At 38.9% G+C, this 22893-nt stretch overlaps 1 protein-coding gene across 1 annotated transcript; it reads left to right on the top strand.

The window, feature by feature from the left end:
* The first annotated feature begins 524 nt into the window (after window positions 1-524).
* On the top strand, window positions 525-22152 carry ZSWIM2 (zinc finger SWIM-type containing 2). The gene is made up of 9 exons (XM_056111889.1): window positions 525-689; window positions 2516-2592; window positions 4546-4586; window positions 10527-10737; window positions 12353-12604; window positions 13427-13511; window positions 15221-15333; window positions 16428-16581; window positions 21227-22152. Exons 1-9 carry the CDS (start codon window positions 525-527, stop codon window positions 22019-22021), a joined length of 1893 nt encoding a protein of 630 aa, XP_055967864.1. The 3' UTR covers window positions 22022-22152.
* The last annotated feature ends 741 nt before the right edge of the window (window positions 22153-22893 follow it).

Here is a 22893-nt window from a genome sequence, read left to right as displayed (position 1 = left end):
GCTTCTCCTCCTCCTTCTTCACCACTCCCACCTCCCATCCCCTCCACACATGCCCATAGATTCTCCCTGATTGTGCACAGGGAATGTCTGTGTATTATCTTTCACATCAACGATCGCGCTTGGTTTTCTGGCAAAGATGATGAATCATCACAAGATTTTGGCACCCAGAGTAACCAGGCTGGGCAACTATCTCAATACACACGACTTCAAGCTGCTACGAGGAAGCAGCAAAAGAAAATTAATTGACAGTATGTCCTGGGCTGCCAGTTTCTGTTAGCCGTTGGTTTTCACCAACGCTTCTCCTTACTCAAAAGCCTCTCTTGGAGCAGTCCAGTAGGCGTGTGAGTTTGGCGGCAACGACATCCACCCGCACCTTTGTCTCCAGCGCTAGCTCGGCGCAAGGCACGCCGGAACTCACTGAACAACACCGGCGTCACCCTGGCAACGGGCGCACGCGGTTGTCATGGAGACGGGCGCTGGCGCCAGCTTCCCCAAACGGCCGCCTACGGCAGCATCCCGGCAGGATGCTTCACCGAGGCCCCAAGGCCTCGGACAGGAGAAGACATTTGAGCGAAATCCTCAGCTGGCACCAAGACCAGGCGTTGAGCAGTAACATCTACCTGCTGCGGGAAATGGGACCAACCGGCTTCCTACTGCGGGAGGAGGAACCGGAAAAAAAGAATTTCCGAGTAACTACCACCAAATGGGCTCAGCGGGCTGTAGTCTCCTGGGCCCGCCCCGGGGTTAGCCGCCAGAGAAATCCCCGCGGTGCTACTCCCCACAGGCGAGAGTTCCAGATTCTAAAACTGGGCAGATAGCAGAGGATTTGCTAAAAGTATTTCGCTTCTGGAGCTAGGACTCCAACTCTTGCTTGATTGTTAGGCACTAAAGATCGAACTACTTCCTAGCAATCTAGCAAAAGCAGGGGACAGCTGTGTGGTTTGTTTTAGGCGCATCTTTGCATACCTTCCTCGCACTCTAGTCCTATAACTTGAAAGACATGAAAACCCAACAGTCTGTTTTTATAGCAGAAATATTCGCTAAATAAATTGCACTGATTTTTTTTTATTTACCCTTAAATCACTTTGAAGCTATAGCAAGTCATTTTTTGTTTGCTTGGGGGCTGAGCCCTGCAATGCTGGGGCACTACTCCCAGCTCTGTCCTTACTCCCTTGCAGTGCTCGCAGACACCAGATGAAACTGCAAGCACTTGGCCCTTGAGCTATCTCACCCCATAACAAGACCCTATTTTATTTATTTATTTATTTATTTTTATTAGTGAGACACCATGAGGTACAGTTGTAGACTTACAAATTTTTGGGCTTGGGTTTCAATTATACAATGATTAAATACCCATCCTTCCACCAGTGCCCATTTCCCACCACCACAGTCCCAGTATCCCTCCCACCCCCCCATTTCCCCCCCCCAGCCCACCCTGCCTCTGTGGCAGGGCATACCCTTTGTTCTCTCTCTCCTTTTGGGAACAAGACCCTATTTAATAGTGATGTCTTAAAGAGGTTTTGATAAAGGAAAATTCTTTTAAATTGTATAAAAAGATAATTGTTTCATATTAATATATTGCACTCAGCACTAAAATAATTAGTCCAGTACCACCTCCCAGGAGTGAATTTGGAAATTTTTTACTATTATGCATTTGAGGGTAAGGGAGGAGTGAGTGTTTGATGTCACACCCAGAAGTGTTCAGGACTTAGTCCTGGCTCTGTGCTCAAGGATCACTTTTGTCAGGGCTCTGGGGACCAACAGTATGAGTGCTGGGTATCCAACTGTGTCCATGTGCAAGTCAAGTCCCCTACTGCAGTATTATTGCTATGGCCCCAGTGTCATACATTTTAAATAACATTGTAATACTATGTTTAATATCACTTTGCACTGTTGCTTGTAACATACTAAATTGTTTCACTCAATACATTTGGTGAATAAAATTAAACTAACCAACTCAAATGCAAAGAATTAACATGCAGTATAAAAGATTTCTCCACTGCTAGGGAGAATTTCAGTGAGAAACTTCTATATTTTTTATGTTTTTAAGATTAGATTTTTCTAATTTGTAAGGATGTAATATATTGCATGGTGCCTGTAGTTAATACTGTATTGCATATTTGAAACATTCTTCAAAGTTCTGGCCACACAAAAATGTGTCTGTGTATAATGACAGATATTAAATAGACTTGAAGTGGTTTCATAACATGTACAAATATCAAGATATTATATTGTAACACATGGAGCTAATATAATGTCATATCAATTATGCCTCAGCAAAAATAGATACAGAGGTTTCATCTCCTTAAAAAAAAGTCTTACTTGACCATGCAAGCTGTTGACCAGGCAATGAATATGCAGGTGAAAAATCAGACTGAATCAAGTTAAGATATTCCAACGGGTAAGCAGCATTCAGGGGTCTCCTAAATCTATTAATCCAGTTCTCAGTTAACTTAATTTTACTCTAACTATAAACATTAATTGGAGTTTCAAAGATTTTATTTTTCTTTTAAAGGTTTTTCTAGGAAACCCTCATGTTTGTGATTGTTCCACATTTTTGAAAGAAAAGGAACTCTGTAAGCATATATGCTGGTAAGTGATTCTGTAAGAAAAGTCTTCCACAAAGAAATAAAATTATGTATATTACACCTTTTGCCCCTTTGTTTTCATAGTTTGAATGCTGCAAGATAAGGAAATTTACTCTTGGAAAAATAAAAACTGGGGGTGATGTGTGTGCTAGAGGGAGCATAGGAACACTGGCGGCAGGAAATTGACACTACTAAGTAGAACTGGTGTTAAAATAGTATATTCCTAAAATTCAACCATCAACAACATTATAAATCATGTTTCTTAATTAATTTTTTTAAAATTAAAGAAAAATATAAGGGTAAAATGGTTATATCTTATCAAAATAGTTTCTGGTATTTTCTTTCTGAACATTAAGTTTTACGTTGACAGACTTGCCTCTATATGTTTTGAATGTTTTTAATCAGAAAAATTATTCTTACTATGTACAGCCCAAGACTTTTTCTGTTGAGTTTAAAATATTTTCTTTAGGGCTGGAGCAATAGCACAGTGGGTAGGGCATTTGCCTTGCATGTGGCCAACCCGGGTTCGATTCCTAGCATCCCATATGGTCCCCTGAGCACTGCCAGGAGTAATTCCTGAGTGCAGAGCCAGGAGTAACCCCTGAGCATCACCGGGTGTGACCCAAAAATCAAAATAAACAAATAAGTAGATAAAATATTTTCTTTAATGTTAGAAGCTATTTGTAAGAAAATCCCAGGAATTAGTTATTATAATTTATATTCAGTTTGAACCAAAGTAAAGTAAAAGTAAAGTAAAGGCCCTCCCGTTGATCATCGATTTGCTCAAGCGGGCCCAGTAACGTCTCCATTGGAGACTTTGTTGTTACTGTGTCTGGCATATCGAATACGTCACGGGGAGCTTGCCAGGCTCTGCCGTGCGGGCGAGATACTCTCGGTAGCTTGCTAGGCTCTCCGAGAGGGGCGGAGGAATTGAACTCAGGTCGGCCATGTTGGCTGCGTGCAAGGCAAATGCCCTACCCGCTGTGCTATCGCTCCAGCCCAGTTTGAACCAAACTCACTTTATTTTATTTCCATATATTTATACCAACAAATCATTATTTTTAAAATATCAAGAAGTAAATGAGGGGCAACTTGCATTTCAATATTTTTTAAAAATTAATCTTCGGTATTTTCTGTTAGCATTTGATTCCTAATAAATATTAATACAATATATTCAACTTTTATCATATACAGAAATAGTCCTCTTATTATATATGGTTTTTATTCCTCACAGATGAAACATTTGGGGAAATTATATCAAAAAATATGTTTTAAATATTCATGTAGATCATTTCAGTGTTACTATAGATTAATCAAAGCATGAAAATTTCTGTTCTTATTTTTGTACTGATGTTTATTTAATCTAACTCATTTTTTACTATGTTTTAGCCATAAAATAAATGTAAATATAATTTACTATTTAATATGCTATAGCTTATAATGTTTAAGTGCAAATTTAATGTGCATTTTATATTTAAAGCCATAGTACACTTTAAATGTTGATGATTGAAAAGATTTTTTTCTGTCATACATTAAATGGTATATGTTTTGAAACTGTTAAATTGGTCCTCTATCCAAATAATTATTTCATTTTCAAAAATAGAAAACTTCTAGAGAATTTTAAGGAGAATATTTGAAAACCTAAATTCCCTCACTGTTTCTATAAACAACTCTAAAAACAAACAAACAAAAGCTCACATTGATTTTTTTTCTGGGAAGTCACTTTACTGCATATGTCTTTGGTTTCCCCTTATCATACTTTTCACATATGCTATTTTAACTATTTGTGATTAAAATAGAAAGTTAATGACAATTTAAATGTATTTATAAACACTTTTTAAGCAATATAAATTCCATAATATTGCTATTCCTTTTCTAAAATTAAAGCAAAACTATATATTTTAAAGTTATGTCAAAAAATGAAAGTTCAACTTTGTTTTCTACCTGTGAATATTAGGATCTTACTGAAAAAATTCAAGCTTCCAAGAACTCATGAATGTAAGTTTCTTTTCATTAACTGAACTTAATAGCATCTTTAGGAACTTTTATTTATGCTTTCTTAATTTTTACAATTTAACATCTATCTATAGCTAAATATGTTATGTAAGACAATTGTAATGTTCTTTTTGTATACCATATTTTGTATACCATATTCAAATTCATGAAGCAGTAATTTAAAAGAAGTGAAACAAGACAGGTTTTTCAGTAGAAAAAAACTACCTAGTATTCTAAGCAAAGATTCACAGTGATTTCTGAATCTAAAATATTTTTAATTATGAGAAAAACAGAATAATTATTTGACAGTAGAAATAGATATTGGGATCATGTAATTTAATGCATATTTTTTAAATTAAAACTTAGTGTTGGTGATTAAGCTGAGTTTTGAATCAGACATAATTAGCACTTGTCCTCCCGTTGTTCATCGATTTGCTCAAGTGGGCACCAGTAATGTCTCATTTGTGAGACTTCTTGTTACTGTTTTTGGCATAGTGAATATTCAATGGGAGCTTGCCAGGCTCTGTCTTGCGGACAGGGTACTCTCGGTAGTTTGCTGGGCTCTCCAAGAAGGGTGAAGGAATCAAACCCAGGTCAGCCACGTGCAAGGCAAACATCCTACCTGCTGTGCTGTTGCTCCAGCCTAGACATATAATTATGAACTTAAAATTCTAAAGTCTTCAAAAATAAAAGAAATCAAAATAATTTTACACAGATCATTTAGATTTACATATTTTGTAATAAAAATGCTGTCATCATAGAAGTGTCCCCCAAATAGTCTCTCCTATTACATTCCCAACTTTCATAGCAACATTTCCTTTTGATTTACTTTCCAAAGTTAGAAGCAAAAGTATTCTCCTTGATTTTTGCTCTCCTCTCTTCTTTCTTGTATTTTAGAAATCCTATATAGTCATTCTACAACTCAATTTCTGTTAACCTTGACAACTCTCAACATTATCTCTCCATCCTCCTTCCTTTGTTCAACCTTCGACAGCCCTTAGACTTACTGTATATTGTATTCTCATTATTGTCTATGCCTGCAGTTTGTTGCTTTCTCTTTTCACACTGTTGAGAAAAGTTTTCTCTAAGATGTCACTTAGTCTCCAATTTATTCTTTCACCCACTCCTTGGGCTGAAGCAATAGCACAGCAGGTAGGGTATTTGCCTTGCATGCGGCCAACCTGAGTTCAATTCCTCCGCCCCTCTCTGAGAGCCCGGCAAGCTACCGAGAGTATCTCACCTGCACGCAAAGCCTGGCAAGCTTCCCGTGATGTATTCAATATGCCAAACACAGTAACAAGTCTCACGATGGAGACATTACTGGGCCCGCTCAAACAAATCGATGAACTACAGGAGGACAGTGATACAGTGCTACCCACTCCTTACAAACCCGATGATTAGATTGTATGACTATTTCCTTCTCTGTATCTCCTTTTTATTTACCCAGAATGTTCAAATCTTCTCCAAAGTCATAGTTATTCTCTGCACTATTGTGTATAGTTTTATCAAGCTTCTTTACTAGGACTTCCCAATAGCATGTCATGTCATTTGAGGGGGCTGGAGAAATGACAGGGAGGAGGCAACAGCCTAAGTGGGAGAATAAGCATTCAATCAGGAGGTGGAGATGGGTGCTGAAAGGTACCGTTGCTTAAAACCCTATCAGGAACACTACTGTAAACCACAGTGCAAAAGTTTATTACTATTGTTTTTTAAAGTTCCTCTCATAGAAGCAGGCTAGTGGGTGGGAAGTAAATGGGGGTGGGGGTGAGGGTGGGAGATAGCCCAAGGGAAGTAAACACTGGCTAAGGGATCCGTGTTGAATCATTGTATGCCTGAACCCAATCATGAATAATAATTTCACAGTTCTAATTTTTTTAAATAAAAAAGTAAGATATGTGAGCGACATGCAATTTTCTAGTTATCTATATAATTTAAAAGTTTTCTTTTAAACTCAAGAAATTAATCTTAAAAAGTCAGTTTACAATAGGGTTTATACATCTTAGAGGTGTTATGTTACCACACTGTCCACACCGGAAGTGTCAATAAGCTCCCACAATCAAAGTGCCAATAACCCTTCCTCACAGGCCACAGGATCTTTCTCTTCCACTTTTTTCTCTCCTGACATCCTTAGGTAATTTCAGTTTCATAGTCAAGAGTCCTAGGGTTTCTTTTCATTGGGTATCATTTATTTCCTTATTTTGTTTCTCTGTGAATGAGATCATCCACTTTTTGTCTTTCACCTTCAAATTTACTTTGTTTAGGACTAGTGAGGGAATTCTAGGGTAAAATGTGCTTGTCTTGAATATGGCCAGCTCTGCTTGATCCAGGGCTGGAGCGATAGCACAGCGGGTAGGGCGTACGCCTTACAAGCAGCCAACATGGCCAACCCGAGTTCGATTCCTCTGCCCCTCTCGGAGAGCCCGGCAAGCTACTGAGAGTATTGGATATGCCAGACACAGTAGCAACAAAGTCTCCAATGGAGACGTTACTGGGCCCGCTCAAGCAAATCGACGATCAACGGGAGGGCATTTACCTTTACCTTTACCTGCTTGATCCTCAGAACCACATATATTTTTCTGATCACAGAGCAAGGAATAGCCTTTGAGCACTGCTGGGTGTCGCCCAAACACCACTCCACACAAATAGCACATTTATTTGCTTACTGTGACACCAATTAATTCCATCCATGAAATATATATTATACACACTTGTTCTCTGTCCACTAATTAGATAAGTGGTTGTTGCCAGGAGTAGAATTCTGGTTCCTATGTTACATTTATGTTTCTCTGTTGTTTTGATGTTGTTATTCTTAATTTATTTGTTTGGGAGTCACACCAGCTGTGCTCAAGGCTTAGGGGTCACTCTTGTCAGGCTCAGGGGTCCATATGGGGTGCTAGGGGTAAAACTACAATCAGAAATTAGTCTTAATAATACATTTAAATTTAATCCAATTTATAAAATATTATCATGTCAGTAAAAAGATTAATTTTAAATTTGTTTTATTGATATTTAAATTAGAAATTGACAACATTTAATGAAAAGTTATTAGTAGCAATTTGAATCTTTTATAAATCAATTTTTCACCTTTAGACCTGCATATCAAGTATTTCAAACAAAAATTTACTATGTTGATTGAAATTCACTATGAGTATAAAGCACACACATGCTGCTCCATGGTATTGAACACTTTGGTGTGGAGAGGTGAAGTAACTGTACATCAAAATTAACATTAACACTATTGTAAACTGTAACCCAAACTATAATAAATATTTTTTATAAATTTGCCTATGGTGAGGTGGAGGAGGATGAAGTGGGTAGGGACACTGGTGCAAGAATTCAAGTTATTAAGTATGGAGTTGGAATATTGCATGCCTGCAATTTTTTTAATTTAACTTTTATTAGTGAAACACCATGAGGTACAGTTGTAGACTTACAAATTTTTGTGCTTGGGTTTCTATTATCACTTCACTTAATCACTTAATCCCCGTTATTCATCGATTTATTCAAGCCAGTAACGTCTCCATTCATCCCGGTTGCGTGCTAGCGTAGCCCAATGGTATCTGTTCGTTCTAGGAACATGCAGAGCCTCAAACCGATCATTCAGGGTCTTGACGAAGAAGTCTGACCATCTTGTAGGTGGGCATCCACGTGATCTTTTGATGTCCCATGGAATCCAATCAGTAATGGCTCTAGTCCAGCGGTTGTCTGTAAACCTCATTACGTGTCCAGCCCATTTGATTTTTGATGTCTTGGCAAATGAGACAGCGTCCCTGATTCTTGAGCGTTGACAAAGATCAGAACTCCGGATTCTATCTCTCATTTGAGTGAATCATGATAATCCAAGCATAGCTCTTTCGATTCCTCTTTGAGAGACCCGAATAGCGTTCTCATCCTGTTTTCGTAGGGTCCAGGTCTCTGAGACATATGTTAATGCAGGAAGAACAGTGGAATCAAAGAGATGTGCTCATAGCTGGAGGTTCTTTGTCCTTTTAGTTATTTCTTTAATGTTCTTGAAGGCATTCCAAGCCGCTCTCTTCCTCCTGCGCAACTCAGGTGCCAGGTCATTCATCATGTTGATTTCTCGACCTAGGTATATATAACTGTTGCATTCAGAGATGGTGGTTCCGGGAGAGCACAAGGCAGTCTCCTACCCTGTGCCTGAATATCCTCGCCAGGGCCCAAACAGCTGAAGACCTCCAGGCCCCAGCCAAGGCCATACTGAGGCCACTCTCCACACACTTGGATAAGCCTCAGGCATAACAGAACTGGCAGAGGAACCCAGGTGTGTGGGACCCGGAGTTGAGATCTCCAAGCCTGCACGGTTTGGGACTGGACCTGTCAGTAGCTAGACAGTTACACCCTCCAACTGCCGTGTAACCCCAACAATGGCCAGGATCCAGAGATTATCACAACAAGCTCCCGGGAGCGCACGGCCGCATTTGTGGCCGCACAACTATTTATTTACTTTTCTCTAAGTTTTCAGGGTACCTCTCAATGGTTTCTATTATACAATGATCAAATTCCCATCCCTCCACCAGTGCCCATTTTCTACCACCACAGGTCCCAGTATCCCTCCCACCTCCCATACCCCCATCCCACCGTCTGTGGCACAGCCTCTGTGGCAGGGCATTTCCTTTTGTTCTCTCTCTCCTTTTGGGTGTTGTGGTTTGCAAGAGAGGCACTGAGTAGCAATCATGTTTGGTCTATAGTCTACTTTCAGCATGCTTCTCCCATCCTGGGAGGATCCTCCCAATACCCTTTATTTGGTGCTCCCTTCTCTACCTGAGCTCCCTTTTCCCCTAGCATGTGTGGCTAACCTCCAAGCCATGGAGCAAACCTCCTGGTACTAATCTCGGCCTGCCTGCAATTTTTATTAACAGAATTACAAACTATGGTGTCTTGGGGAAAATTACACTATTACAACTAAAAAAATAAGACTTGTGTTATATTGCAAATAATTTTTAGTGTTTATATTGAAATGCATGAGCACATGAAGAACAAAAACTGTTGATAGTTAAGTTATGACATTTTAAGGAAAATGTGAGGGAAAAATGTATGGAGATGAGTTAGGAAATGTGAGATCTAATATACTCCGCTCCAAAGTAGAACACTTACAATACTATTACAATACTATTTCTTTCTTCTTCTTCTTCTTCTTTTTTTTTTTTTTGGTTTTGCTTTTTGCAATGCTCAGGGGCTACTCCTGGCTCTGCACTCAGGAATTACTCTTGGCAGTGCTCGGGGACAATATGAAATGCCCAGGATTGAACCCAGGTCGACTGCATGCAAGGCAAATGCCCTACCCGCTGTGCTATCACTCTGGCCCCAACAATACAATTTCTTATAAAGATAGAGGAATGGAAAAAAGTTCACAATTTAAAGAATATGCATATCAAGGGTGCAGACAATATTATTTCTTGTCCTTTTCAACAGGATTACAGACCAAATATATGAAGAATAGGTCTATCAAAGATACTCTGGTGGGCATATAAAACTCTGTCAGGAAAAAAAATTAAATGAGGCTTTCTTTCCTACTATATTTTCCTTTTTTCATCAAGCAAATTAATTACCTTAAACTACTGAATTATCTCAATTTCCTCATTATGTATTTGCACACATTTCTGTTAATGTCCTTTTATGTTGACAAGATATTTATAGATAAGTGATCAAAATGTTATAACACCAATCTAAGATTGAATGTTATCACTACCACTATCCAAAACCCTTGTATGCAGTTTGCAGTGACATTTTTTGTCAGTCACAAAAAAGAGATCTTTTTATAAATGACTGAAAAGAATACCAGAAAGTGGTAACTCTTAATGCAATAATCTAACCAGAACTGTCTTTCATAGTTCAAGGAAAATTCTTTCAGTATAAGTTGTTACACTTTGGCATCTCTGATGTTGCTCATGATTTTTAATAATTCACATTTTTTTTTACTAGCTGCTTTGCAGTTAGGTCTTGTGGAAGGTGAAATCAGTGACTTGCTTCGGGGGATACATCAAGTCCAAACTCCTGGACAAGGAATGAAAGAGGAAAACATGCCTGTTGAGGAAGATGGGTATATCAAACAGAAGGAAATTGGTTCAGATGATATCTGCTCTATTTGTCAAGAAGTGCTTTTAGAGAAAAGACTTCCTGTTACATTTTGCAGGTGATAGGCTTTTTTCCTTTTCAGTTTAAAAACTTATAAAAATTTTAAATTTAGTATATAATTGACTGGTATGAGACATACTGATAAGAGAAACAACACAAGTTATAATAGCATATTTGTAATCAGTTGGCTTCCTTTTGTTAATGACATGTATGTTATTATTGTTATATGTATATTTTACTCTAAATATGTCTGCAGTACATTTGGTTTGGTTTTGGATCACAACTGACAATGTTCAGGGGTTACCTCCAACTCAGTACTTGTGGGACCTTGTGGTTCCAGAAATTAAATCCAGAGTTCTCATGTGCACTCTGACTCTTGTGCCATCTCCCCACCAATCATACATCTTACAGGTGAAAATTAAAGCATAACTCCACTTTGTAGCTCTCTCCACTTGAATTTACTAAATCAGGATCATTTCCTTTTTTGTGTTTTTTTTTCACATGTTAATAAATGAAATGATGTAAAGTTTTCTGAAATTAAAGATTATCTTAAATTATAAAAATTCCTTAGTTTTTCAAAATTATCTCTTTAAACATAAATGAATAAAAAATTCACTAATATCCAAGTATTTATTGAGAAGATCATTCATACTATATTCTGCAGCACTGTAAAGTGAAACATGTAAAGAAGCATGTTGGACTTGAGCAATTATTTGATATAGAAACTCTTTATTCTTTTTTTCTCTCAATTATTTTTTGAAGATTTTTATCAACAATATAGCTACTGTAGCTACCTCTGTTGCATATTTTAAAGTTACTCCCTATTATCCAAAATATTTTTCTTAGCAGATATGATATTTATGGAGAGCTACCATATACTACTATGAGATTTCTAGAGAAATAAGACACCCCCCCCCCTTTTTTTTAGTGAAATACCATGAGGTACAGTTGTAGATTTACAAATTTTTGTGCTTGGGTTTCGATTATACAATGATCAAGTACCCATCCCTCCACCCGTGCCCATTTCCCACCACCACGGATCCCAGTATCCCTCCCACGCCCCATCCCCCCCCATCCCACCCTGCCTCTGTGGCAGGGCATTCCCTTTTGTTCTCTCTCTCTTATTGGGTGCTGTGGTTTGCATAAGAGGCAATGGGAACACACCCCTTTCTTAATGATGAAATTTTTGTTATTATTTTCCTTCTTGTTAAGACAATATTTTTTACTTTAAAGATGACAATTTTGCTAATGGGAAAATATTTTGCCACCATTCTCTTAATGGGGGGAAGAAACTTGGGGTTTTTGTGGAGACTTTTGTTTCTGTTTTGTTTTGGGTCCACGCCCAGTTGTGCAGGACTTACTTTTGACTCTGTGCTCAGGGATCACTCCTGGCGGGGCTCAGGGGACAATATGAGGTTTGGGGGATTGAACCCAGGTCAGCCATGTGCAAGACAAATGCCCTACCTCCTGCACTTTTACTCTTGTCTCAGGAATTTGTTTTTATTCCTATTAAATAGAAGATAGATGAACATATAGATAAGATAGTATAATGAAATGAAAATTATTTCAGAATCAATTTACAGCAAAATTAAAATGATGGTACAGAAATATTTTTATATAAATGTATATCATTTTCTGTATACAAATGATAAACTGAACTTTATTTCCAACAGGTTTGGCTGTGGTAATAGTATTCATATAAAATGCATGAAGATTTTAGCTAGTTTTCAGGAAATAACTTCAAAGACTAGCATGTTGAAGTGTCCTCTGTGTAGGAAAGAGTTTGCGCCACTAAAGCTTATTTTAGAGGAATTCCAAAACTCTAGCAAATTTGTGACCACAGCAGAGAAAGAACGACTGGACAAACATCTTGGAATTCCCTGTAATAACTGTAAACAATTTCCAATTGTGGGGAAGTGTTATAAGTAAGTGTCATCGGTAAATTTATATTCATTTTTCTTTTTCTTTTAACTTTAGAAAGCAAGGCTATAGAACAACATTCATTTGCCCTGCTTCTTTTTTCTATGTATACTCTTTGCCATAAATTATAGTTGCTGATTTATGACTATTAGATTGGCGACCTATGCCAGCTTAGTACCCTAAGAACTCCCAGTTGTTTTATTTTTTTCATTACACTCTGGTATTGGCTTTGCAGTCCAGTTTCCACTGAAAGTCTGAATTGGCATGCTAACCTCCCCCTGAGAGCTGGACACAGGCTTTGTTGCTCTGACTAGATGAATTTCCTAGCTGAAAGCTTTGCTAGAGTACCAACTCCCTGTAACTATCTTCAACCATTATTGAGGTCACTCCCACAACCTCATAGATCTCCTCTACAATCTTCAAAAACACTAAGATAACAACAGCCACTAAATATGTTGTAATTTATTACAGTAGACTTAGGGAAATTAATACAAGGTGAGATCAAATGGGCCTTGCCATATCTGCACATTTCCTGGGAGCGATAGCACAGCGGTAGGGCGTTTGCCTTGCACGCAGCCAACATGGCCGACCCGAGTTCAATTCCTCCGCCCCTCTCAGAGAGCCCGGCAAGCTACCGAGAGTATCTCGCCCGCATGGCAGAGCCTGGCAAGCCACCTGTGATGTATTCGATATGCCAAACACAGTAACAACAAAATCTCCAATGGAGACGTTACTGGGCCCACTCGAGCAAATCAGTGATCAGAATTATTTGCCAATAATCATGAAAATAATTAGATTTTTTATATGTTTGGTGTTTGTATTTTTAGGTGTACGAAGTGTTTAGAATATCACTTATGTCAGAAATGTTTTGATAGCTACAACCATCATTGTCACGCATTTACATTTCGTGAGGTACAGTATCCATCTTGAATATCATATGATGTTTATATTTGTGCTGTTGTAAGTCTAAGTAAAATGAATATAAGAATAATAATAAATGGGTCCAGAGCAATAGTACAGTGGGTAGGGAGTTTGCCTTGAATGTGGCTGACCCGGGTTCGATCTCCGGCATACCATATGGTTCCCCAGCACTGCCAGGGGTAATTTCTGAGTGTAGAGCCAGGTGTGACCTCTGAGCATCGCTGGGTGTGACCCAAAAAGAAAAAAAAAAGAATAATAATGAATAATTTAATGGAACAGACTGATTTGTTTTTAATGAAAACCAAAAAGTTTTAGAACACTTTTTCATAGGACTGTGTGAGACAACCAGTTCTCACATTAACACTGTATAAATTTCAACACAGTAGCATGATGATATACATATTTTTTTCTTTTTGGGTCACACCCAGCGATGCAGAGGGGTTACTCCTGGGTCATGCACTCAGGAATTACCCCTGGTAGTGCTCGGGGGACCGTATGGGATGCTGGGAATCAAACCCAGATTGGCTGCATGCAAGGCAAATGCCCCATATAAATTTTTAAGTGCAGCAATTGTGGTCATCAGATTTGAAAGTACAATTTAAAAATAGTTTCAGCATTATAAATGGATTTAGCATATTGACAAACATGTCTAAGATTTATCAACAATCATGATGATAAATTTAATTTCTCCAAATGCTATATAATAATGCTACTTTCTATTTAGAACCCCAAACAGAAAATTTACTATTACCAGTATTGATTAATTAACATTTTACTTGAAAGAATAAAGTTACTACGGGCCCAGAAAGATAGTACAATGGGTGAATAGTATTTGCCTTGCATATAGACAACCCGGATCTCATCATGGGCACCACATGAGATCCCCTGAAAACCACGAAGAGCGGTGAGTGCCAGAGTCAGGAGTAAGGCCTGGACATAGTTGGCTATGACCCTAAAACCAAAACTAAAATGTAAAAGAATAAAGTTACAAAAAGTTGGGGATGTTGCTCTTGTGGTAGAGCTTGTCTCACATGTATGAGGCTCTGGCACAAAAGAAACATTAAAAAAATTCTAGTAACTGGGTAATAGTATATTAGACTCAATAATAATTTGTAAATTATTTTGTGTAGTTAAATGTAGGGCCGGAGCAACAGCACAGCAGTAGGGCGTTTGCCTTGCACGTGGCCAACCCGACCAACCCAGGTTCAATTTCTCTGTCCTTCTCAGAGAGCCTGGCAAGCTACTGAGAGTATCTCACCCGCACGGCAAAGCCTGGCAAGCTACCCATGACGTATTTGATATGCCAAACACAGTAACAACAAGTCTCATAATGGAGACGTTACTGGGCCCGCTCGAGCAAATCGATGAACAATGGGAGGACAGTGGACAGTGGACAGTTAAGTGTAGGCATTTGGGGGGTCAGCGAGATAGTAAAATTGGTAGAGCACTTGTCTTGTACACAGTTGACATGAGTTCAATCCCTGGCACCCTATATAGTTCCCCCACCAGAAGTGATCCTTGAGCACAGGGTCAGGAATAAGGCCTGAGCACTGTTGGGTGCAGTCCCAAAACCAAAAATAAAGGCATATTTTAAATGAGGTGTAGTCTTTAATATTATAGATATGTAGACTACTAACTTTGGTCCACAAAATTAAAATTTTCATGACTTGAAGCTAACATATACATTTTACATATTTCAGAAGAGAAATCAAAGATGGAGATCACTAGAAAATCTGTCTGATGAAATTACAAAATATAGAAATGTTAAAAAAGATATAGAAGAAAAGATGCCACATTTTCAAGAAAAAAAAGAGTAAGTTTTTCAGAGAAACTTATACTTCTTATATGATTGAATATTTAAATTTTCAGTTTGAGTGATTTATATTCATTTCATTAGCAAATATATATTAAGCGGTCATATACTTCTAACATTATAGGATGAAGATGAAGAGAAAACTCTGCGGTCAAACTATTCACTATAATCCTAACAACCACCAGTTGGTTATGTGACTCATAATTTCTGAACTTCTCTTTGTTACATTTTCTTCTTTTGGTTTTGGGACACATCTGGTGGTGCTAGGGATTACTCCTAACTTTGACTTTATAAAGTGTTCAGGGATCACTCCTGGCAGTGCTCAGGGGACCACATGGGATGCTAGAGATTGAACCTGACAAATGCTCGCAAGGCAAGTGCATTACCCATTATACTAGCTCTCTGATCCATCCTTCATCTTTAAAATAGGGATGATTATAAAGCCCAGCCTCAGAAAAAAATTGTGAATTATGAAATGAGTTAAGTAACTGATTAACTTGTGAGATCACTCCAGGGTTCCTAGAGGCAATGACTTCAGATACTAAATTCTGACAATGGCAACAGACCTAAAGCTCCTCAGAGAATAGTATAGATTAATAATTGACCTTTGGCTAGATTCAGAAACATGGGTTGTCTTGAAACATTCATGGATGGTTTTGGAAACTTATAAAGAGAATAAACTTTGTTTCTGTTTAAAGAGCTTGTGTATGTTGAGTTTGTTTCCCCCTGAAGCTATATGTTGCCAGGCAAGGTTTGTCTTCCCTTTTATCCCCCTTAACTGCATGACAACTTTTACCTCTATAAAATCACTGCTTGCCTGAATAAACTTGTCATTTGACCACCAGTCATTGTCCTGCAATTATTGGTTCCCAGTCACTTGCCAGTATTCATGTCTATGAACTCTAACAGTCACAGACCAAGTTTAAATGGCCCTTCACACCCAGGTACTCTGTCACCGTGGAACAGTAACAAAGAAAAGCACTAGATTCATCTGCTTGACTAATGTGAGGGGTTTTTTTTTGCCTGTGGTATTGAGTACTCCTCATTTGTAAACAAATATGACCTTTCTTTTCTCTCTGGTTATTCTCCTTCAGCCAGGTGTGCACGCCAAAGCACGTGGTCAAGTCACTGCCTCTCTCACTCATCACGAAGAAGAGTAAGCTGCTTGCACCAGGATACCAGTGCCGGCTTTGTTTAAAGGCATTTCATATTGGTGAACATACAAGATTTCTACCATGTACTCACAAGGTAGAGGTCACATCATTTTAGTTTGACTTTCTCATAAGTCCATTTTTCATAAATCAAGTATCCACTTCTTAGTTGTACCTTATTTGTACTATAAGCAGAGATCTTCAAGTTCAATCCTACATGTAGAAGATCTACAGCACTTTGAAAAGGCAGCCATGTATCCTAAGGATGAATTTTTATTAACTAGGATTTATTTTTGTATATACTATCCATCTGCTGGAGCGATAGCACAGCAGGTAGGGCATTTGCCTTGCACATAGCCGGCCAGGGTTCTGTAAAATCTTATCACGCCGAAGGTTGTGTGTTCACGGGCTCACTGGATGGCACTGTCTCACCGCCTGCGTTCGGTGCTCTTGAGCCGCTGTGTGTGGCCTGGATCAGAACGGCTGTTGGCCAAGGGCAGACGGAAGAAGAAACGAGGGTCAGGCCGGTCTATATCAATAGCAGTTTATTCTAATCCTCTTCACTCCTGTCTTTCTCTGCCTCCTTCTCTCCTGGGCCCCAATCTTTGAACCTCTCTCCTTCTGGCTCTGACTCTGGATCTCTGGAGCCCGAGCTCTCTCGCTTCTGACTCCCTTTCCGAGCTTACGTCTTAGTTTATATAGCAGTCACATAAGGCGGTGACATAAAGGTGGGTTGAATACTGACGAATCAACAAAGAGAGGTAAGACCACTCCTCCAGGAGATTAACTCAAGGATAAAATCTCATCTACAGAGATTACTTCAGATTACTAGGAGATCCACCCAAGGGTGGGATCCCAACAAGGGTGTGTTCTTCCCTCAATTAGTAATCTACTTAAATAGTTGTAATAAATCTACTTCTAATATTTCTAGCAATGTCATTCTGTATGAGCACAGTAAGAGATATAAATTTAGTTTGGTTCTTCCTGAGAACATCTCACTATACAATTCGCAGTCCTCAGGCCAGGTTAATCTTCCTAGCTCCAGCAGGGTCCTAGTCTCATTGTTACTTACTTTTGGATCATGACAGCATTTGTCCTTGATCATGCCCTCAACTTATAGTTGAGTATCGTGGCTCTTTGGCCTGGCCCATTTCGATGCCAGGGTAGCTCACTGCTTGCCCTGGGTCCATTCAGTCCCTCGTCGGGACCCTGCTTTTGGGGTGCTAGGAACTAAGGGCAACTGAGTCAAGAAATCAGATGCCCAGGAGTAAATATTATTCGGAGTCAATCAACTCCCAAGTTACAAAGCATAATATTAACTGTCTTCCTGTGTCCACACAGAAAGGACATTGCTTACAAGTTCAGTGTTCTTAGATGGGTGTGACCTGACAAACCTAAGCTACCTGAGGAAGGACAAAAGAGTGTTATCCTACAGGGTTCGATTCCTCTATCCTTCTCGGAGAGCTCAGCAAGCTACGGAGAGTATCTCGCCCGCCCAGCAGAGCCTGGCAAGCTCCCCATGGTGTATTCTATATGCCAAAAACAGTAACAACAAGTCTCACAATGGAGACGTTACTGGTGGCTGCTCTAGCAAATCGATGAACAAGAGGACAGTGCTATATTGTCCATGGGCTGGAGAGATAGCACAGCAGGTAGGGTGTTTGCCTTGCACACGGTTGACCCAGGTTCGATTCCTCTGTCCCTCTTGGAGAGCCCAGCATGCTACCAAGAGTATCCCACCTGCACAGCAGAGCCTGGCAAGCTCCCTGTGGTGTATTCAGTATGCCAGAAACAGTAACAACAAGCCTCACTTTGTGTTCTTGGAGCGAGCAGACACCGTTGGGCTACACTAGCATGGGACAGGAACAAATGGAGATTTACTGGTACCCGCTTGAGCAAATTGATGAACAACGGGATGACAGTCCCACAGTGCTATATACTATCCATGAATATAAAGTGGCATTTTAAGTTAGATTATTTTACATCTTTAAATTATTTACTAGAAAAGCTTATAGAATATAAACTTTCAGTTATATTTTTGTGATTTTGAGGATGGAAGATAACATATATTTGATAAAAATTTATTGTTTCAAAAGAAATTAGTGGAATCAAACTCTAAAGTTTTTAGTTTAGGCTAATTTTTAGTTGACAGTGAGGTGGGTTTTTTTAATCTGAAACAAAGCTACTTCAGAAAACTAGGGATTTGGAGACCCTGTAATACCTGGTAAATTTTCCTCCCAAATATGTGATTTATTATTTTATATTATCAGGGACCAGAGCAATAGCATAGCGGGCAGGGCATTTGCCTTGCACGTGGCCGACCTGGGCTGGATTCTTCTGACACTCTTGGAAGCCCAGCAATATACTGAGAGTATTCGGCCCGCACGGCAAAGCCTACCAAGCTACCCATGATGTATTCAATATGCCAAATACAGTAACAACAAGTCTCACAGTGTAGACATTACTGGTGCCCACTTGAGAAAATTGATTAACAATGGGACAACAGTGCTGTGTTATCATCACATTAATTTTTTTCAGATTTATTTTTAAAATTGTTAGTTTTATTCATTAGAAAAGGTGAAATGAATCATGTGTAAGCTGAATTTTAACAGCATTTCAAAATTATATTTATGAGCGTTTCTATATTAATGTTAAAAATGGGCGTCAAGGGACTGGAAAGATAGAACAGCAAATAGAGCATTTTTGCCTTGCCCACTGCTGACCTAGCACTGGCATGGACTCCTAGCCTCTACCAGGAGTGAGCCTTCAACAGAGAATTAGGAATAAGCCCTGAATACTGCTGGGGGGGGGGGGGGGGGGAGGGGGTTCAAAATAAAATGATAATAACAACAAAAAAAGGAGAAAATGGATATCAGTACATTATCAATTGTTTTTTATTTATTTATTTATTTATTTATTTTTGCTTTTTGGGTCACACCCGGCGATGCACAAGGGTTGCTCCTGGCTCTATACTCAGGAATTACTCCTAGCAGTGCTCAGGGGACCATATGGGATGCTGGGAATCGAACCCTGGTCAGCCGCGTGGAAGGAAAAAGCCCTACCCGCTGTGCTATTGCTCCAGCTCTGATATCAATTGCATTTTTTTAATGTAGGAGTACTGCTATTTATTCAGCCACTGATTAGCTGATTGAATTGGGTACAAACTCCACCTTACTTTTTTTTTCCATTTTTTATCATTTTATTTATTGAATCACCATGAGAGCAGTCACAAAACTTTCGACTTTAAGTCTTGGTCATACAATGAAACACCCATACCTTCACCAGTCTCGATTCTCCACCCCCCAAAACCCCAGTATATCCCCATCCCACACCCTCCCCTTACTTGTGGGGCAGATGATTTCCACATTACTCTCTATCTACTTTGATCGCATTCAATATTTTGACACCAGACCCACCACTTTTTGGGACTTTACCCCAACACTCAGATCTGCTGAAAAGGAAACAAACAATTTGTTTTATATTGCTGGTTATGAATAACATATGATGTCACGTAGTTGCAGTAGTGGCTGTGCGATTTTGAAATTCCGAAATTTTAACAATTAAATATGGAGGGATTTCTTGCCCAAACCTGCTGAGTTCCGAGATTTGTTCCTTATCATGGCCGTAAAGCAACTTGATCAGGAGCCAGAAAGGCCTTTCATGGATGGCGACTCGGGGTCTTGTTGGGATGGGGAGGAAAAGGCTGGCTCCACCCCCATTCCATGCGGCCCGCCGTGTCGCATCACTAAGGGCCCAAACCTGACTGTCCAATAGCCTCTGGAGGATGGTGGCCACTGAGCCACCAAGGGGGAGCAGGTGGAGGGACAGCACCCTTTTCCCCTTGGGGTGGACCGGCAACAGTAACCTGCTGCTCGGTGTGGACGCATTTCTGCCAAAAACTGCTGGGTTTTGCAATTTGTTTCTGAGTCTCTGGGATAATGGCCATTAAGCAGCTTGATCAGGAGCCAGAGAGGCTGTTTGTGGGCAGCGACTCGGGGTCTCGTTGGGATGGGCAGGAAAGGGCCAGCTCCACACCCATCCCATAAGGCCCCACGTGTCTCATCACTGCGGGCCTAAAACTGACTGTCAAATGGTCTCTGGCAGATGGCGGTGACCAGGCCGCCAGGGGGAATAGGCCAAGGCATAAAACCTATTCCCACCTGGGGTGCCTCAGCGCCTGTAACCTACTGCAGGGACTGGACACATTTCTGCCAAAATCCGTTGGGTTTCGAAATTTGTTTCTGAGTCTCTGGGATCATGGCCATTAAGCAGTTCAATCAGGAACCATAGAATATATATATATATATATATATATATATATATATATATATATATATATATATCTGAATATAGCTGAGCCGAAGATGGTTTGTGGGTGTGTTCTCCCACATACCTAACTTTTGGCCATTTACTTTCTTGGTAAACTTTGCCCCAAGTTTTTGGGGTCTGGCTAAAGGCACAGCAGCAATTTTGGGGTATCTGGAAGTCTGAAGGCGCCATCAGGCTGCTGATGCACTGGCCTCACAGGTACAGATTGACCTGCTGGCGGCACCATACCCCCAATCAATTGCATTTTTAAGTGAACCTTTTCAAACTATTTTTTATAAGACTTAAAATAAATTATGATTATCTTCTATTTTTGTTAATTAGTTTTAGCAGTAACAAACAGAAAATTTGTATAAATAATATACTTTATAAACAGTATAACAGTAGCACATGTTAATTTATAACTTTTTTTTAAGTTTCATAGGAAATGTATTGACAGGTGGTTATTCTACAAGTGCAATGCATGCCCTATTGATGGACAAGTTATATATAATCCTTTAACCTGGAAAGAAACAACAGTGAATGGACACTCACATCAGTCTGTTTCAAACACAGATTTCACTCATCTGACAAAGCAGGAAGAGCCAGAACTTTTTATTCCTGGTACTGGATTAGTCTTAAAACAAAATAGACTTGGAAATTTACCTCACATACCTCAACATGTATCTGAAAAGTTGAATATACCTCAAAGTCCCACAGATACTTATCAGAATGTAAGTATAGATTATCTAAATCCTACCAAATTTCAAGAGACAATTTCAAGAAAATTAACCTATGAATATAAAATTAGCCAACATTTTCCCAGATATCTCCAAGACTTACCTACTGCATCTTTTCAACCATTTCTTCCTTCTATTGTTCATAAGAAAACCAGATGTCCTAGTGTAATGAAAAATCCACGTATAAATGAAAAATTCCACATTGGTCAGAGCCAGAAGACCACCAAAGAATGTACTGACCACAATCCAAAGAAGACCCCAGGTAGTAAAATAAAAGAGGACAGCAGCAGGAAATCAAATACATTGCTTTCAGAAGATTTAGACCTTACCATCAACTGGGGCAAAACACAAGTTAGCTCAATTAAAAAAAATAGTAATCACGTGGGGAAAATCAGACAGAAACTTGGCCATCCATCAAAAAAACCAATATCTCACTCTTTAAATACAAATACTAGTGAGATATCGTTGATATTGGAAGGAGTTCAGTTATGAAAATACATTATTGATTAACAGGAAATATTTGAATATTGGACATAAAATATTTTATTAATAGAACATAAAATTGCTATAACTCTTAATAGAAAGATATAGAATTACCTATTGTCATTCTGCCCACTATCTAAACAACATGTGAAGGAGATAGCCCCATTTCTTATACTTAAAACTTTCTTAATGAGTATGTCCAGTATACGTATTATAACTTTTACATATGCCTATAGACTAATTAAAATAATTATTTTATTAAACATACATTTTATTTCATTCATTACTTTTGAATATTTCATTTGATATCATTTTACTGGTCTTTGAGATACAGGAAGTGTTTGAGTTGCACTGCAGTTTTGTGGGATTCTCTTGAAACTTTCCTATATCTAGTTGTTTTCCTTATTGACAATAAAAAAAAGTCTTCTTTCAGCAATTCTGATTGTTTGGGGGGGGGGGATTCTAAACAGTAATGGCGCATCTTTTGTCGAAATAATGAATGTAATCAATATATAGAAGAGTTAAGTAGAAATCATCTACCTCACAGGCATTTGGAGCGGTGGGGGGGGGGCAGGTATACTGGGGTTCTTGGTGGTGAAAAATGAGTACTGGTGAAGGGAAAGGTGTTTGATCATTGTATGACTGAGACTTAAACCTGAAAGCTTTCCAACTTTTCCCACAGTGATTCAATAAATAAATATAAAAAGAAAAATAAATAAATAAATAAATTAAGGTAGAGTTCATGCCCAATTCAATCAGCTAATCATTGGCTGAATAAATAGCAGTACTCCTACAAAAAATAAAAATTTAAAAAAAAAGTCTTCTGCCAGAATCTTGGCTTATGTCTCAGAATAACTAGAATAACTTTATTACTGTTGTTG

Source organism: Sorex fumeus, unplaced genomic scaffold (genome assembly GCF_029834395.1).
Source record: "Sorex fumeus unplaced genomic scaffold, SorFum_2.1 ptg000014l, whole genome shotgun sequence".
NCBI lineage: Eukaryota > Metazoa > Chordata > Mammalia > Eulipotyphla > Soricidae > Sorex > Sorex fumeus.
Note: the sequence above shows the minus strand (reverse complement) of the source record. Positions and strands in the feature narration are given on the sequence as shown.